The sequence below is a fragment of the Gouania willdenowi genome, chromosome 17 (genome assembly GCF_900634775.1).
Source record: "Gouania willdenowi chromosome 17, fGouWil2.1, whole genome shotgun sequence".
Lineage (NCBI taxonomy): Eukaryota > Metazoa > Chordata > Actinopteri > Blenniiformes > Gobiesocidae > Gouania > Gouania willdenowi.
In genome coordinates, this window is record NC_041060.1 from 22,908,078 (window position 1) to 22,926,742 (window position 18,665).

An 18,665-nucleotide genomic window follows, 5' to 3' on the forward strand; every position below is an offset into this window, starting at 1 on the left:
GGCGGACACCGCGGGCGTTCAGTGCTCACTTGAGCTCGATTGAGCGGTGTTGTGATAATCTGATCGGCATCCACTGGCCACAGGAGCACATAGAGACTTTAAATGCCATGATCTACATTGTTGGACTTTTAAATGCTTTTAATTTCTATGGATCATTTTATTCGCTCCTACCTGTTAGTGATTTACAAATCTCCCTCCATGTTAAAGTGTATCTCCCATATTAAAACACATGTATTGAGTGTTGCATGATATATCATGTAGAACATAATAAATAATAACACTGCTTAATTTGAGCAACTTTACTCTCCCATTCTTTAAGTTACAGTGGGGGCTGAACATTTCAAGCAATACAAAACTTATTTTACAGAAATGAAAAATAATAATAATAAAAACAGTTAGATAGGTACATTTGTTTTCATTCCATATTTGTGAAGCGAAACTCGAAACTTTTTATAAATCAATTCTTTTTTTTTTTTGCTGCCTCCCCTGGCAAGAATCTCAAACTTGCCTATGGTCTGGATGCGCAGTCAGCTGGGATCAAAGCCGCCTCTGTGAGCCCTCTGCTCAGGGCAGTAACTACAGAGTGATGCGTGTATTCATGTTAGTCTCTAAAAAACCAGAAAAATCTCCACTAATACAAGATGAAGTTCATACACTTGTCACTAATTTATATTGACTCACCAAGAGCGTTCACAAAAGACACCAGTGAGCGACAAGAGGATTCTGCAACCTGCAGCTTTAAATCTGAAGCTACAGGGGAAGAATAATAGTGTTTGTTGATGACTGGAGGTCTTCAAAAGTGACCTACAGGTACCCTTTTCATCATTTCTGCCACAGAGGTTATCTGGATTTGTACTAGATATCTTTATAAAACAGTGTGCGATTCCCCTGGTTTAATTCTATGGGACATGAACATGATACATTTGTTTTTTGTTGTTTTTATTTACCTCACATTTTTTTGTTTGGTGTATTTTTCTGTAATGTATGTTTTTTGGAGTCAATATGTGTATTTGTGTATCTTTCTGTTGTCATTTTGTGTATTTTTTATATAAATATTTGGTTTTGTGTATTTGAGTCATTTTCATAATTTTGTTGTATTTTTATGTAATGTATGTTTTTTGGAGACGTGTATTATTTATACTTTCAGTTGGCTTTTTGTGCATTTGTTGTGTTTTATTTTACTCATTTAGTATTAGTATATTTAAATAAATAAATACCGTGTGTTTGAGACGCTGATAACCAAACTCCATAGTGATTGTAGCGCCAATCAGAAAAACAACTAAACTGCGCAAAACAAAACGTAAAGCTCCTAACTACATGAGTGAGTAAGTAAATTAAAGTATTGCCTACAATTCGGCTGTCTTTTAAAAAAAAACAAAAATAATTTTTTACCTTTGAACCGAGTGGTCAGAGCTTAGCTTCCATGCACGACACCACAGATAATCTGCAGTTTTCCAGATGGAGTATTGAACGGGTTTAAGTTAATACCGACTCTAGTGAAACAGTGCGTTATTGAACAAGTTATATGGTTTAAACAATGGGAAATGTGTCTGCAAAAGACTCACCAGTGGCTGACGGTTTCAAATGATCTATTCAGAGAGCTCCGTGTTTGAGACGCTAACGACAGCATGGCACAGGAGGAAGTGGCGTCTGCCGTGGCTCACACACACGAACATCAGTGACTAACATCAGGCCCAATAAGTCAGACTTAAGAGCTTTGCTAGTTTATCAGTGCAAGCATGGCTGCTCAGACGCTCCTCTCCCCTCTACGGAATAAAAATATCTTCTTCTCTTTTACAGTCCGTGTCTGCTTGGCTGTGTGCGCAGCGATTGGCTCTGGCTGCACACGTGACTCTTGCTCGTGTGAGGAGCTGTGCAGTGAAAAAGATATAGATGGTGCGCTAGCGCCCCCTCACACCCTGAGGTCAAAAGCTGAATAGGTTCCATTTCGGGGCCGTCCAGAAGTGAAATAAAATTAAAATAAACATTTTGAAATGACCAAATGACTCCAAAATAACAAATACACACACTCGGGGTATTTGGAACCCGTCGACCGAGTTTCAGGTCGAACTCGCCCCTCGTCGGGGAGATATTTGCTCCACACACACACATGCCACACACACACACACACACACACGCACGCACACACACACACGCACGCACACACACACACACACACACACACACACACACACACACACACACACACACACACACACACACACACACACACACACACACACACACACACACACACACACACACACACACACACACAGACCTCCCTTGAATTATAGTATAGATGAATGTAATTAAGAACAAATACCACAGTTGACTCCCAGATGAGCAGATGCATCAGTGTATCTGCCTTGGCAACAGACACAAGATAAAATGGCATTTCTCTCATTAAACATCAGTGTTTAACTCAGTCTCAATAATTAATTTGGTCATCTAAAATAGATTATTAATTCAACAATGTATATATGTGTGTGTGTGTGTGTGTGTGTTCCATTTCATGCCAGAATCCAAACTTTGATTATTTTTATTTTGTAAAAAAGTTTTTGTAAATAATGAGTCCATGTACAGTTTCACGTAAACAGTTGACCAGTTGAGTTCAGATTTCACTTCTGGGCTTTCTTGGCCCCTCTACCTCCTTTCTCCCCTCCTTTCTCCCCTCCTTTCTCCCCTCCTTTTCTGCCTCCCTTTTCGCCTCCCTTTTCACCTTTCTCCGCCACCTTCTTCGTTTTTCCCTCGTCTCCTTTCTTGGACGCTCCCTTTTCTCCTTTCTCACCCTCGGTCTTCTTTCCCGATGCCTCCTTGTCCTCTTTTTTCCCCTCTTTGGCACCTTTTCCTTCTTTGGTCTTCTTATCTCCTTTAGCAGCATCAACTTTCCCAGACACACTGGGGACTTCCTCCTTTTCTACTGCTTTGGCGGCTGTAGATAAAAACACCATCAAAGGACAAAGTTAGAGGGCCCAATATTCACCTAAACATTCCCCAAGAACTTTGACCGCTCAAATTGTATTCCTGGATTGATATATCAGGACCCGGAGTCTAATCTGCTCAAGGAAGTACTTAAAGGCAGAGCTAATGTCTGATTGGATGAGGCGTTCACCCTTTGCCAAATTTATGGCTGACTGCTAAGTAACGGTTATATTTACGCAACTATAGTTTATAAAACTGTACAATGGAGGTGTCTCCCAACAAGAGGATTGACCAGCGGATGGACAACAAGGTCCTAGCACTCCAGGAAACACTTGTTCCTTACACCCAGAGGTCTCTTGTGCGTAGTAGCAGGAAAACTAAAAATCGACAGACAGGGCAAATATGGTTCTGTGGAGAAAACTACCACAAAGTCAGAAGTCGCAAAAGTTTAGCCATAAAAAGTACCCAAATCTCGTAGTGGGCGCAAGAAAATTTCCCTTATTTTCAAATCCAAAACTTGACAGGTGTGGTCAAGAGGGATATAAATGTCAACACAATGCTGTTTGTGCTATGCGCTGATATTTTAAGCTGACTTTTTGTACAATAAAGATAGGCCTAATCTTTCTGACATTCAATATATTGCAAGTGCAACATCAAACTGCACTCACTCACTTTAAAAACTGACTTTCAATGGACAAGTTTCAATGAATATTTGCGGTTTTATTTGTAATGAACGAGGAAAAACAAAAAAAAAAGTGCCTGGCATAATCTATGGTTAGCTGAATGTGTGAAAAAAATTGATAAATATAAATTTAATATTATATTATTTAATATTATAAATTATAACTAAACATATATTAATAGTACTGTGAGATGGTGAAAATACACAGAGAAGAACAGAATATACTGTATCGCCTTTTTCTTGACTTGGTCTAATCTTGATGTGTTCATGACTAACAATTGATCCATATCACAAACATCTACTGTACATGTATATAAACTAGTGATTATATGACACCAGGGATGTGGACCAGGCAGGTATTACAGTATGAGTTACATTTATGAGATACACCATTCATTAACCGGGTTCATATGATTATTTTCCATTAAACTATTATGTTTTAGAAATTTACGAATTTGAATGAAGTGCACAAGATGGACAGGTCATTTAATTTGCACATTTTCTTTGTGTAGTGTTGCTCCTTTTTTCTGCGTGTGTATAATTATCATTATTAGTGTTGTTTTTTTAATACACCGCTATGTCGTTTATACTATATTTATACATTAATAAACTCGGTGTTTAATAAAGTATTTTCTGATTCTGATAAGGTGAAACAGCACTGATCAGCTGATTCATGTTTACAAAATTTGACAATAACCTGGGTCACTGTTGAAACATCAGGCAAAACCGGAATTTTCAGCTCCTGTGCAGCATTAGCTTTAGCAGCATTAGCTTTAGCAGCTAACTCTGATGCCACGTTTGCGCAAAAAATCTTTTATGGAATCAACGCTCCAACGGCAAAAATAATTAAAATCTGTGTCAGACTTGCTTCCTACACCGTCAGCCATGGCGAGTTTATCCCTCTTGACCTTTGACCTAATGCGAAGAACTGAACCAGAATGAGAATGTGAAAAGGCTTATTTAGAGCAGTGTTGCCCAATTGGGCGGTTTTTCCGTAACGTCAGTTCAGCAGACAGCAAATGCACTGTAGCCGCGCTGAATTTGAAGCGGGTGGCCTAGCTAAGTTAGCATCATACCAAAGTGAAGAAAACACAAGAAATCTTTCATGAAGGAATGGGATTACAGCCTCATGGATGTGCGCTCTGGTTTGAGCAGAAACAGACTGACGTACACTACTTAAACCTCTCCGACAGTTGTTGGGGGAGGTTTGATTCATCCTGGCTTCCAGTGACTGTAAATAGTTCTTCATATGCTCAACATTGTTCAAGTTAATGGAAAGACGCTGACGTAAAGGCAAGATTATTTTTATGTCACCTTTATCTTATTTGCACTGGGACTGATTTTGGAAACTGTAGCCCACTTATTCTATGACATTTGCTCGTTGTGCGTGTTTCATCACCACACGTGTGGCATGTGACGAGAAGAAAAGAAAAAAGAGGGGAGGGAGGGAGGAAGGGGGAGGGAGAGGCGCTCTGTATGTGCATAATTTTGATTTGTTTTAAATTGTTTTGCATGTAGTCCTCATACAGATCATTTGTGCTGTAAAGAACCACATTTATTAGGCCTACATGGCTTAAAAGTGCACCTTTTTACGTGCAGTTGGCATTGTCATTGCTGGAGACCGTGGCTCAGGTGGGAGAGAGGTTATCTTCTGATTGAGAGGTTGGGGGTTTGATCCCAGTCTATGCGTCAAAGTGTCCTTTGGCAAGACACTGAGGCCTAAATTGTTCCCAATGGTTGACTAGCACCTTGCATGGCAGCTCTGTCCCACTGGTGTGTGAATGGGTGAATGAGCTGATATTGTAAAACACTTTGAGACTACTTAAGTGTAGGGATAAAGCCCTATATAATTAAAGTCAATTCATCATTTATTACTAATCTGGGTCTGGCGCCAGGATACCAGAAGTTCATTTTGCAATTTGTGTAGCCTATGGTTGATTTACTGTGCTCTTGTTGGTTGCAATTTGCAAAAATCTATTTATCCAGATATGAAGCTCTGGGTGTGTTTTCTTTTGCATGTGTTATGATTTTGTGGGTTTACACGGATGTCTGGCAACTTTGTGGTTTGGGCTGGTTTTTATTGGAAGGAGCGGGTTCTAAGATGTGATAAGATAAGATTGGGCTGGAAACTGTCAATGTGATCTGGCAACACTGATTAAGAGGTCGTCAAAATCTCAACCAACAATTCTAAGTTGTTGGGGGGGAAAAATACACCAGAATGCAGGAAATTGCATGCAATTTGTAAAAAAAAATTCTGAGGGACCCCCCAGAGGGCATTAATTCTTAACCCCCCCAATATTCAAACAAACATTATGTCCTTATGTTAGTGCCATGACACACACCCATGTAAGCTGAAACGTAGAAGGACTCTGAAGAAGTACGTTTACAAACTGCATTAAAACTTTCTGTGAAGAAATTCTGTTGGGTCTGATTTCAGACGTAACTTTGGCTTTGTGCCATTAGCTCAGCCCTAAGATCTCTGTCATAACAGCTTGTGCCTTATTTATTTAATCTAGGGATTATATATATATATATATATATATATATATATATATATATATATATATATATATATATATATATATATATATATATATATATATATATATATATACATATGTGTGTATAAAATGACTTGACATGATCTATAGATAGGTAAACATATTACAGATGCATAAATTATTAAGAAGAAAGTTAATATTTCTGTCTTCACTGGCAGAAAAACCACTAGAATAAACTAGTGAGGCTGGACTAAAGGATGAATGGATGGGGCTTTTTTTTTAGCTTGTGTTGGTTAAAGCTGTTTTATATAAACACCAACAGAAAATTACACTATTTTTATTAAATAGTTTCTTTGTGCAATACCTCTTTAAATTAATGTGTGTTCATTACTGTAACTTCAGTATTATATATATATATATATATATATATATATATATATATATATATATATATATATATATATATATATATATATATATATATAAACTGGAAGTCTTGCTTCTTTTCACAAAATGTGAATGTCAATATTAAAACATTTTAGTTATAAGTATTTAAATTAAAAGAATACTTGATGAGCCAACCCACCACTATCTATTCATCTTATATTTGTATCTTGTTTTTGTGCAATGCCTTACTCTAATAATATTAATAATTTGTATTTTGAACGTGTTACTAAAATGTTTAAATGAGCTTTTATTTACTTGTTTGTGTTCTTTTATATGTATGTGTGAAACCCTTTCATCAAAATTAAATAAAATGTCAAAAAAGTAATTTTGCTCATATTTCCTCCTCATGTAAAGCATCTTTGTGGATATGGTGGAGACCACTATGCAAGTGTTAGAAATGAGTCTGATAATAATAATATAACAATTACGTAAAACGTCATGAGGAAGAACGGGTAAGCTGCCTGTTTCTTGTTTGTTTGTGGATAATAAATCCGTGTGCATTAATGCTGGAGTGACTTTGTGAGTCACTGAATGAATGCTGGTCGGATAAGGACATCTGTGCGCTATTTGGATAAACGCGCTTTGATTGACGCCTGTATTGTGGATTAAATAATGCAATGCTTTGGAGATGCTGCTTTATTGAAATGAACTTCTTTGTTCATCACACACTGTGGATTCATTTAAATATATTTGATTTAAAAAGGTCAGAATGAGTGGTGACATTTTGTGCTCTGAAATGGAGTCTGGGAAAAGGAGAGAAAGAAAACTTCCTGAAAAGGTGTACAGGTATAAGGTGGAAAAACTGCAAAATGAGCGCAAAGGTTTTGTGACTAAAATAAAAAGAATGATACCAGAAATGAAGGAGCTCATTAAACACAAAGAAAACAAGGTTACAATTAAATAACTTTTGGGAAAATTAGATAAACTGTCTAAATATGCTAATGATGAATTGTTGCCACTACTGCCACAAGATGAATGGTTGTCAAGTGTAATGAAATATACTGAAACATTTAAAAATGAAACAAGACAACGGATAAAGGAAACTGAACAATACAACACTAACCCACAGGAACAACCTGAACTATATGAACTAAGTTCAGGTTGTAAATGAAGATGAAATAAAACCAAGTAACAGTATTTGGATTTCGCAAAAGTTCCATGTACTCTTCAGCTAGCTGCTTTAGCCACAAGACAAAGCTTGTTGAATGAAAAACATGCACTAGAAGAGGAAAAGCTACGCAATAAGAAGGCATGGTTACATCTGGAAGAAGAGGAGGAACAACTGTGTAAAAGGAACAAGAATTTAAATTAATAGGCTTCTTCTTCATTTGTATTATTCCTTTATTTATTTCATGATTTATTTTTAGTTAAATTGCATTGTTTTGAATAGTTTATCAAGGGATTCTTTTGACAATGAAAAATAAAACGGAAAATAGTACAGTATTTTCATGTTTTTTTCCCAAAACAAATAATGGAATATTTTTCAGTCATAATTTGTCTACAGTCCCATTTTGTAAAATAAATCGTGAGAGAATCGTATCGTGAACCCAGTATCGTGAATCGAATCGTATCGGGAGTTGAGTGAATTGTTACATCCCTAATTGTGAGGCGCATCCACAAAGTCAATCCTTCCTTTTGTTCCATTCTCTGTGAAAAGTACAAAACATTTTCTGACTTTACCTTTGCTGAAGGTCTGGTTGCTCAGGTGTTGGTCTCCCATCTTTTAAAAGCTGTAATTTTTCCTCAAAAGAAAGAAACATCTAGCGCTGTCATCCTTCCTGTAGTGTTATCCCGCCCACTAGCTAGAGAACGTAGCAGCGGCCACGCTCTATCAATTCACTAATGCACTGTGAACTTATGTATAGCATTTAGCATAGCACGTTTACGTCCAAAGACAGTGTAGCGAGCTGCCTTTTTACGTAAATGGTTTTCATGCTGGGGAACTGACTGTGCATGCGCAAACACATAAAAACACGCTATGGGGCCATGGGGAGAGCAGCAATGTGCTTTTGAGAAGGGGTGTGGCCTCCTTCTGCCTTACAGTGGAGTGAGACTCTGTCTCTGCCTTACCAGGAAATAGAGCTGTTTAGTCATTTGGGCTATGAAAAGCACAAAATGCTGACACTTTCAAACTTATAGGTACTGTAGGCTATTGGAAATGGAAAAATAAATAATTTATAATTTATTTATAATTAAAACAAATAATCAAAATATCAATTCACCCTTGGGTAGGCAATGCCTACCTTGCCTACCCTGACTGCACGTCACTGTACAAAACCCATTCATTTCCTTCAAGCGACAAGGCTGCTTTGGAGTCACAACAATTATTATTATTATTGTTATTATTATCATAATTTTTTCAGATAGTATTGAAAATATCTGAAATCTGTATAAATTAAATCTTGCTGTTATTATGTTATTGTTATTATATTTGTTGAAGACTGTATAGCACATATTGCCAGTAGATGTCACATTTTGTACTGTTGTTCTTGTCATTTCTGTACAGATATTTATTAAATATTCATTAGATATTGTATTTCTTACTGTACGTAATTCTTTTGATTTTCTTTCACATAATTTCTAGGCAGTTTTTTTTTTTTATCTTCGGGCTTATCTTTTTTCTTACACGTTTGAATAATTAATCACTTGAATCAAATTAAAATAATTGACTGTCCTTTGTTCTACATGATAACTTGGGAAGTGGGAGCTTTTTTGGCAAGTCCATGGATTGTGTGAACTCCTAGGCAGAGCTGAAAGGTCAGAGGAAGAAGTGTCAACATGGACCTCATGTTTTTCCTATGGACTCACAGAGGTCTCCAATTAATTTTTCAATTTCTTCACCTTTTAAAATAATTTCAGCAACAAATGGCAAATGACTATTATTATTATTATTATTATTATTATTATTATTATTATTATTATTATTATTATTATTATTATTATTATTATTACTTTTAATTACTCATTAACTCCTGGTGCACAAAATAATTTGATAATGAAAATAGACCAATAATTTATTACTTAATTTTTCAAAATATTTTTTTAAAATAATGAAAATGTCATAAAATTGTACTAAAGTTTTTTCTTTTAAACGTCACAAGATATATCGTTGATGGTTCTGTGATTAGTGGCTAAATTAGCTGTGATTTTTTTGCGCTGTCCTTGGTGCTGAAACATGGCAGATTTTTACAACCGTCACTCAGAGAAAGAGACGATGCTCTCCGTAACGGGCGATTGTCCGTGCTTCTTTAAGGCTGATTCGTCATTATTCTATTAAACATTTACCTAGGTGAAATGGTTGTTTGTGTTCACGTGATATTATTGGCTGATTTAGATATCAAAAGGCGCTTTAAAAAAAATGTATTCTGTGACATTTTAAGTCTCTCTCTTACTGCCAGAACAACACGCGGCCGGTGTTCCGGGACCTGATGATTTACAAATTAAGCACTGGGTATCGTGATATATTGAGTGGCACTCTTTGCACTTTTAATAGGAAAAAAAAAAATCGTATTTATAGTATTTGTTTATTTTATATTCAGTTGAGTTGAAAAAGTCATACTCAGACTATATGTAAGTTTGCCCTGTGTTGGTTATTTTTCAAACTGCATTTGTTTTGTCTTTTTTCTTTCCAAAAATATCGTCCCATATTGTTATCATGGAACCAGTATTGTCTGTCATCTCGTCTTGTCTCATCTAATTCTTACTATTTAAAGGAGCATAGGGCAGGATCTAGAAATCAGACTCCATACTGACACCACTGTGGTTAGTGTAACTGCAGCTATCAGCCAAGCCACCGCGGAGGCGCGCATCAAGGAGATACTGTGATATTGTGGATAGAGGATGGACACCCGACCGAACCCTGATGGGACTAAACGGCACCGGACTGGTTGTGTTCGGACAGATATTTAGAAATGGTGTTTGGGTTCAGTCACATAGTGTCATTTGCGCACAGCGTTCTTCCTTTCCTGCTGCAGCAGCTGTAGCCCTGAAGAATGCAACTTATCTGTAACAGTGACAGCTGTGATCTGCGGTGCAGGGAGAACGGAGCAGAGGACAATTTTAAAGGAATACACCGTTGAAACATTCTTTTTTCTGCACAATGACATGGATTATTCTTATTAATGTTACATGGATTATGTAAATAGGTCCGATGGGTCTCTTTTGTGCACTGCGCCTGTTTGTTTCACTTTCACTTGTTACCCGTGTGCTGATCTGATATTGACATTAACAGTTGTTAATAAAGTCAGTGTTCACCACTAAAACAAACGCAAATATGTCATTTCTTTGAGAAAAAAAGAGCTTTTCACTGTTGGGTTGGACTCCTATTTTGACTCATCCTGTCCTGTCCTGTCCTGAATTGTGTTTTCTCGCACATCTTTTTTCCTCTTGTCTTATCTTGCCTCATCTCATCCCTTATTGTCTCATACTCTCTTTGTCTCATCTCAACCCCATCTTATCCTCTAACATTTACTAAACTTTGTCCACTCTGACTCCTCATCTAAAACTTATTGACTTTGGAGGTTGACTGATGCGTCAAAGGACCAATTTGTCATAGCAGCTGCAATCTCCTTTGTCTCCATCACTGTTGTCGTGGAAACATGAGTGTGTCCATGCACTATGTGGCTTACAATTTTATTAAACCATCTGGCCTATGTCAATGGCCACATGCACCAAGAAGGTTAAGGTGATGTTTGTTTATTTACAGCAAACAAACACAGAAGGTGACAGAAAGACAGCTCAACTTTCATCATCATCAAACTGAGCTAAGGTCATAATCTCTCTAATAAATCAAGGAAGTTCTCTGCGTGTGTGCATGCGTGCGTGCATGTTTGTGGAGCGAATTTCTCCCTGACGTTGTGTCTGTTTGACTTGAAACTTTTTCACTGCTTGCACACAGGTTGAGTGCGTGCATGCATTATTTTGGATTTATTTGTTGTTGCAAAACGTTTATTTTAATTTTAATTAGCCCGGACGGCACATTCATGTTTACCCAGGAATGAAACCTTTTCAGCTTTTTACCTCAGTGTGAGGGGGCGCTAACGCACCAATCTGTTCATTTACAACCTCTAATAATCAGTAGAAGAAGACCCTCCTCCATTCCACAAAAGAAGGTCAATATTAAAAATGCTTTTGTACTGCTAAAAGTTATTTAAGTGTGTTGCCAAATGTTTATTTTTATTTTGTTTTGAAATTATGACTCCTAATTTCGATCGTGTCGTGATACTTCCGGGTTTTCTTTTTTTTCTCTCAAGTCTCACACATTGGGCGTAAGACACGCATTTCAACAACCTGTGACGGAGTGAGAGAAAACCCAAGGAGGGGATGGAGAGAGTCCCACACGACAACCAGGAGGACAAGTAGCGAGTCTCACACACACACACACACGCACACACATCTCAAAACACACCCTCACACACAATAAGTATTTATAATAAAAAATATACTAAATGTGTAAAATAAAACGAAAAACTAAACAATATTTATACAAAAAGTAGACAAAACTATGTACACTATCAAAGACATTTTCAATTGGCCATTATTAACAACTTTACTTAAGCTCCCACTATATGAATACATACTTCCGATGGGCACTGTACTAGTAGAAATAACACAAATAAGACAGAAACTGAAAGAAACAAGGAGTTTGCTGAGTCTTTGTGAGGCCGTCTGAGGGCTTGCACAGGTCCAGAACTCAAGGAGGACGTAATGAGGTCGGAAATACAGAATCAGGTGAGTTTAGAGCTGGGAAGACTCAAGAAGACTGAAGACAAGAGGAGACACCAGAGGAGCAAAACCAGGAGAGAGCAGAGGAACATCAGGTGGTCTCAGGCAGACTGACTGAGCTGGGTGCTTCTGCAACCCTCTGAGCTCTGAGAGTTTGACTTTGATCACAAACTGACTGCAGAGGAGAAGCTGGAAGAGAAGGGGTGTGCAGTTAGTGCATCAGCTGTAAGACAACGCACTCGAATAGTCTTTTTACTCTTTAATATGAACTTTTTTATGAAGTCATTAGCCTTAGCTCTTAGCCCACTCTGTGTTGGTGGGTTAGCCTAGCTTAGTTAGCTTTAGTCCAGTTTCCAGTTGATAATTGTTGCTGCAGGATCATCTCTGTCAACGTGTTTGTGGGAACTTTGGGTGGATCTGACGGAGGAACTTCCATAAACAGCGCTCCAGAGAATAAGTTGTTGACAAAATTAAATTTTGTCCCATGGAACAAGGTTTTTAGGGCAATTTTTGGCTAAATTGAGGGTGTAACGTGCATGCAGCTCTGAGCAAAGATATATAGAAGGTGAGATGAGCCACTCATCATTAAAAACAATGTTCAGCTCTGTCCACAGCTTGAAAAAGATGGGTGATGATGTAATCAACAATTGTTGACTATTATATTTGTCGGTGACTAATTCTGTTATAGATTAATCGTTGCACCCTTAAAGCAGTATTTAGTGCAGTGGTTCCTACCCTTTTTTGGATCGTGACCCCATTTTGATATCAAGAATTTGTCAAAAGACATATTTTTTCTAGAATTAGTTTTTAATCATGTTTGAACTCAGATGTTTTTTGTTTTACTATTGCATTTTAGTTTAACTAGATTTGTATTTCACAAAGTGTAACTATAGAAATGCAGTTATTTAAAGAAGCATAGAGCAGGATTTGTGAAAAAATAAACATTAATTTTAAATCTTTTAATGCTAATGGGTGATGAAGCGCTCAAAACCAAAGAGAATGAGCCCACACACATTTCTCCCTATTGCCTTGAACAGATTGTGTGATACACTTTGTATGAGCTAAAGAGTTGATGTGCGGTGGCTTGGCTGATGGCTGATGGGGTGCAGCACTCCTGCAATTGGTCAGTGGACAAGTCTGCGTCCCAGTGGTTGGGGACCACTGGTTATAAGTGTTGACTTGCCTTCCAAATTGCTGGAATCTGAATCTAATCCAGCATTTGAGGGCTTTGGCAATAAAACCAGTCTGATCCATTGAAACTCAACCTGACGACCTAAAGGACCTAAATGAGCTGCAGATACTACAGCATACCTTCATAGAACTGGCGGAAAACATGTATGTAATGTAAGGCTGCATGATTAATCGATATAAAATTGAAATTGGATAATTTATTCAGGGCGATTAAAAAAAAAAAAAAAAGGAAAAATTGGAAAATCGATTTTTTTTTTCATTTACGAGGGTAAACGTGGCATTAGTCTCTCTCCCCGGGCCGTCTTTGGGCTGTGTTCCTCCAGGACACCGTAGTAATTAGTGCTACCCAAGCAATGCCGAAAAGGAATACAGATGTGGTGACATGCCATGTTGTTAAGGACATGGTCCCTTTACAAACTGTTGAAAAAACAGGTTTCAAACACGTGACCCCCGCTATAACCTCTTCTTTTTAAAATGTGAATTTTGTGTGAGGTTCTCTAATTTCAGTTTTTTGCTATTGCAAGTTTCTCATTATTAAAAAATAAATTAAATTAAAACAAAATACTTTAAATAATTTAATCCAGTGTTTCTTTTTAAAGTGGGGGGATCGAGTCCAAAGTAAAAAAATCTGGATTTTGTTTTGAGCTAAAATCGTGCAGCCTTAGTGTTTGCTCATTGCTGGTTTCAGGAGTGTTTCTTACCACCAGGGATCTCTGTCAGCTCGTTCAGTGGCGGCACCGTCTCCAGAGTGTTGGCGTATTTCTTTGCCGCCTGACGCTGAGCGCTGCGAGCCTCGATCTCCTTCTTAGTCCTTGGGATCCGACATTTGAAGATGCAGCACAGCGTGATGACTGCAGGGGACATAGGAGGTGATAAACACAAGGTCTGCATCAAGGTCTGGACCAGCTCCCATTGGGGCAATGTGGAAGGTTCACTTAGTGCAGGACACCAGTCTGTCACATCCATCCATCTAAAACCAACCCTTCCATCCAACCAACCAACCCATCCATCATCCATCCAAAAAAAAACCCATTCATCCATTAGCCATTTGAAATCAACCCATCCATTTGTCTATTCATCCATCCAAAAACCAACCATCTATTCAACCAACCAACAAACCCATTCATCCAAAAACCAACTCATCCATCCATTCATCATCCATCTAAAAACCAACCCTTCCATCCAGCCATGTATCCAAAAACCAAACAACCCATGTATCCATCCCATCCGTCATCGATCCAAAAACCAACCTATCCATCCATCATCCATTCAAAAGCCAACTATCCCATCCATCCATCCATCCAAAAACCAACCCATCCATTGTTCCAAAAACCAACCCATCCATCTAGCCATCCATTTCCTTCCGCTTATCCGTTGCCGGGTCGCGGGGGCAGCATCCTTAGCAGAGAGGCTAAGGACTTCCCTTCCCTGGCCACTTCTTTCAGCTCCTCCGGGGATTCCGAGGCGTTCCCAGGCCAGCAGAGAGACATTGTCTCTCCAGCGTGTCCTGGGTCTTCCTCAGGGTCTCCTTCCGTAGGGACGTGCCCTGAACGTCTCACTAGGGAGGCGTTCGAGGGGCATTCTAATTAGGTGCTCAAGCCACCTCATCTGGCTTTTCTCAATGCAGAAGAGCAGTGGCTCTACTCTGAGCCCCTCCTGGATGACTGAGCTTCTCACCCTATCTCTAAGGGAGAGCAGAGCCACCCTATGGAGGAAACTCATTTCAGCCACTTGTTCTTTTGATCAGGACTTAAAGCTCATGACCATAGGTGAGGGTAGAAACTTAGATTGACCGGTAAATCGAGAGCTTCGTCTTTTATGGACAGGGTTTGGTTTGGAGGACCCAGGATTGCATCACTGCTTTTTGCAGATGATGTGGTCTTGTCAGCTCCATCAAGCTGTGACCTTCAACTCTCACTGGATCAGTTCGCAGCCAAGTGCAAAGCCAACCAACCCATCCATCCCATCCATCCATCCAAAATCAATTCATAATCCATTCATACATCCATCCCATCCATCCAAAAAACAACTCTCTATCATCATTCAAAAACCAACTCTTCCATCCAAAAACCAACCCATCACCATCTATCCATCCATCAACTCAAAAGCCAACCATCCCATCCAGCCATTCAAAAACAATCCCATCCATCATTCATCCATCCAAAATCAACTCATCATCTATCCACACATCCATGCATTCAAAATTTTACCGACACATCCTTCCAAAAAATAACCCATCCATTTTTCTATTCATCCATCCATCCAAAAGCCAACCAACTCACCCATCCATCCCATCTGTCCATCCACAAAACAGCCCATCCATCCATCCATCCATCCATCCATCATCCATCCATCCATCCATTCATCCAAAAACCAACTAATCCATCCACCTCATCCATCTATCTATCCATCCATTTAAAAAACCAAGTCATCCATCTATTCATCCATCAGGTCTTCAGTCTGTGTGTGAAAGGTAATTATGGAGGTTCAGATACTGACTGACGGCCAGAGCGAAGACTGAAAAGATGCCAATGACCTGCCACAGGCGGAGCCCCCAGAACACTACTGTCTCTGAGTTGACTGGGTCAGGCTTTTTTGGGGGATCTGTGGGAAGAAGCTGTGACAAGAAAAAGAAAAGAAACAGAAATGAGAAGAGAAAGTCTATAGCTTGTTGTGTTTAGACAGCAAAAAAATATGAGAAAAATAAGACAAAAAAGTGAGAAAAATAACAGCATTATATGACAGTGGAATTATATGGACTTGTACCACAACAGAAATTTCCATAATTAACTGAAAGGGAACACATAAAGCATTTATCTTCATACTGAATACCAGGACATGTGACCAAGTCAAAAACCTTGGTGTTCTGATTGACTCAGATCTGACATTCAGCAGTCAGATCAAATCAAATCACAAAAACAGCCTTCATCAGGAGAAACTGGTCCATGATTTTATCTCCAGCAGACTGGACTATTGTAATGGTCTTCTGACAGGAATCACCCAAAAGAGCATCAAACAGCTACAGCTGGTTCAGAATACTGCAGCTCGGGTCTTAACCAGAACAAAAAGGTCAGAACACATTACTCCAGTTTTAAAGTTTTTACACTGGCTCCCAGCAGGTCTCTCAGATCTATAGACACAGGTCAGATAGTGGAGCCCAGAGCTCACAGTAAAGATGGTGATGCTGCTTTTAGTTGATATGCTGCAAAGAAGTGGAAAAAGCTACCAGCACATGTGAACCTTTTTTAAATCAAAGTTAAAGGCACTTTTTTTCTCTACTGCGTATGATTGAAAGGGAGATTTTCGGTCATGTTGTTGATGTAATGTGTTTGTTGATGATTTTAAAAGTTTTTTTTTGTTTTTGTTGCCGACTTCAATGTTGTAATTGATTTTAAGCTTTTGACTGTTTTCTGTTGCACTTTTTGATCATGTAAAGCACATTGAGTTGCCTTGTGTATGAAATCTGCTATACAAATACATTTGCCTTGCCTTGTGGTCATTTTTCCACATTTACAACAATGTCATAGTAAATCTGAGTTTTTAATAAACAAACCTTCATACACACTATGTCCTGTTCCTGTTCTTAAAGTGCCACATGTCTTATTTACACTGTTTCACACCCCTTAGACCAGAAAACTCACACCTGGTTACACTTATATTTCTGACATCAGATGAATTTGATGCATATTTAATGATGGTTTCATTAATGTGGAGCTATTTGAAGGATCACACTCCAGTTTGAAGCTTTTTCAGGCTGCAGCTCACTATGCTCAGATTACCTGCTTGCTCCTGGGAACGTTGGCTCTTTGACATCAATTTAACTGTAATTTATAATGAATGAAAAGAACCCGATATGATCAGACAGCTGCAGGGGGCAATTAATTGATATCACAGCCCCTGCCACACACTCAGCAGACGTCTGAGAGCCTGAAAGAAAGTTCAGGCCTCGTAGGATCTGAGCTGAAACCTTGTTTTCCTTTTGTTTATCCATCAAACCTTTGTACGATGACACGGAGTGAAAAATCGATCGTCAGAATGACATTTATCAAATTTGCTGTGATCGGTAATCCTCTGGGACGAAAATCAAGCCTGAAATGAGGCAGAGAGACAAGAGGGCAGGGCTAGAGGGAAACATATGTGCGTCAACATGTTTACTGTGAATGTTTGTGTTTGTCGTTTGAATTTGTTGTGTTGAATGAATGGTTTGGGAGGTAATTAAGTATATTTACGTTTCTTAACCACATTAAGCTGAATGAAGTCAACAGTGATGTGAAGCAGGAAGGGTTTATTATTTTTTATATTGTTATTGTTGCAATACTGTAACAATCTATTTTCATGCTTTTTTTTTTGGTTTACTGACTTTGTGACAGTAAAAAGCTTCTCTTTGGGATTATTATAGTGTCTATCTATCTTGGCAGCTCTCTACTGAAATCATTGGCATCGAGACATCTCTAATATAAAAAATCTAATCGTCTATTTATTCTTCTCATCCTCAGCTGTGTTTCTGTTGCCACTATCAGGCAGAAGTCATATTTTTTCTGCTTAATGCTTCAGACTCGTCTCTTTTTTCCCGGCCGATGTTGTACAGTTTTTTTATGGACAAGATGAAGGATCCAGTTTCACAAAACATGAAACAAATACTATACATTAGATCAGGAGAGGACGTCTGGACTGTTCCTGTGGAGGACTAAGGTCTTACCTCAGGATCAGGGACCTGGGAAACGATGCAGGAGCAGCAGTGCAGCAGCAGCAGGGCTCCCAGACCCCTCGGTCTCGGCTGAAGTGGGCTTTCCATCCTTTCTCCTCCAAGCCCCCCCAAGGCTCCCAGCCAAGGGCAGGCAGTGCTGAACCTCCTGCAGACTGGACCAGTACAGTGCTAGTATGGAAACCACAGGTTTCCCACCATCATGCGACACAGCAGAGGCTGAAACCTGCTTAGCCAGCGAGGAGGAGTCCTGCTGCTGGACCATTAATTAATTAGAGGCTGGTGTGCTTTACAGCCGGCGCCTCCTGGAGGAGGCTGAGGGGGGAGGGGCAGCTCCTCTTTACGACCTTACAGGGTGGACATGTGGAAATCTAAGATATGGTGCCAACATCCAAAACTACCTGCTTTTCTTCACTATAAAGCCTTCCTGAGTGTTTACTCTAAGAAGATAAAAAAATACCTTTGTTATGTGATACTGTAACAACAACAG

At 38.8% G+C, this 18,665-nt stretch overlaps 1 protein-coding gene across 1 annotated transcript; it reads right to left on the reverse strand.

Moving 5' to 3' along the window:
- Nucleotides 1-2,621: 2,621 nt before the first annotated feature.
- tmie (transmembrane inner ear) lies at nucleotides 2,622-18,417 on the reverse strand. The gene is made up of 4 exons (XM_028473348.1): nucleotides 18,170-18,417; nucleotides 15,970-16,087; nucleotides 14,172-14,321; nucleotides 2,622-2,935 (listed from the first exon to the last, which is right to left on the reverse strand). Exons 1-4 carry the CDS (start codon nucleotides 18,263-18,265, stop codon nucleotides 2,622-2,624), a joined length of 678 nt encoding a protein of 225 aa, XP_028329149.1. The 5' UTR covers nucleotides 18,266-18,417.
- Between the last annotated feature and the right edge of the window lie 248 nt (nucleotides 18,418-18,665).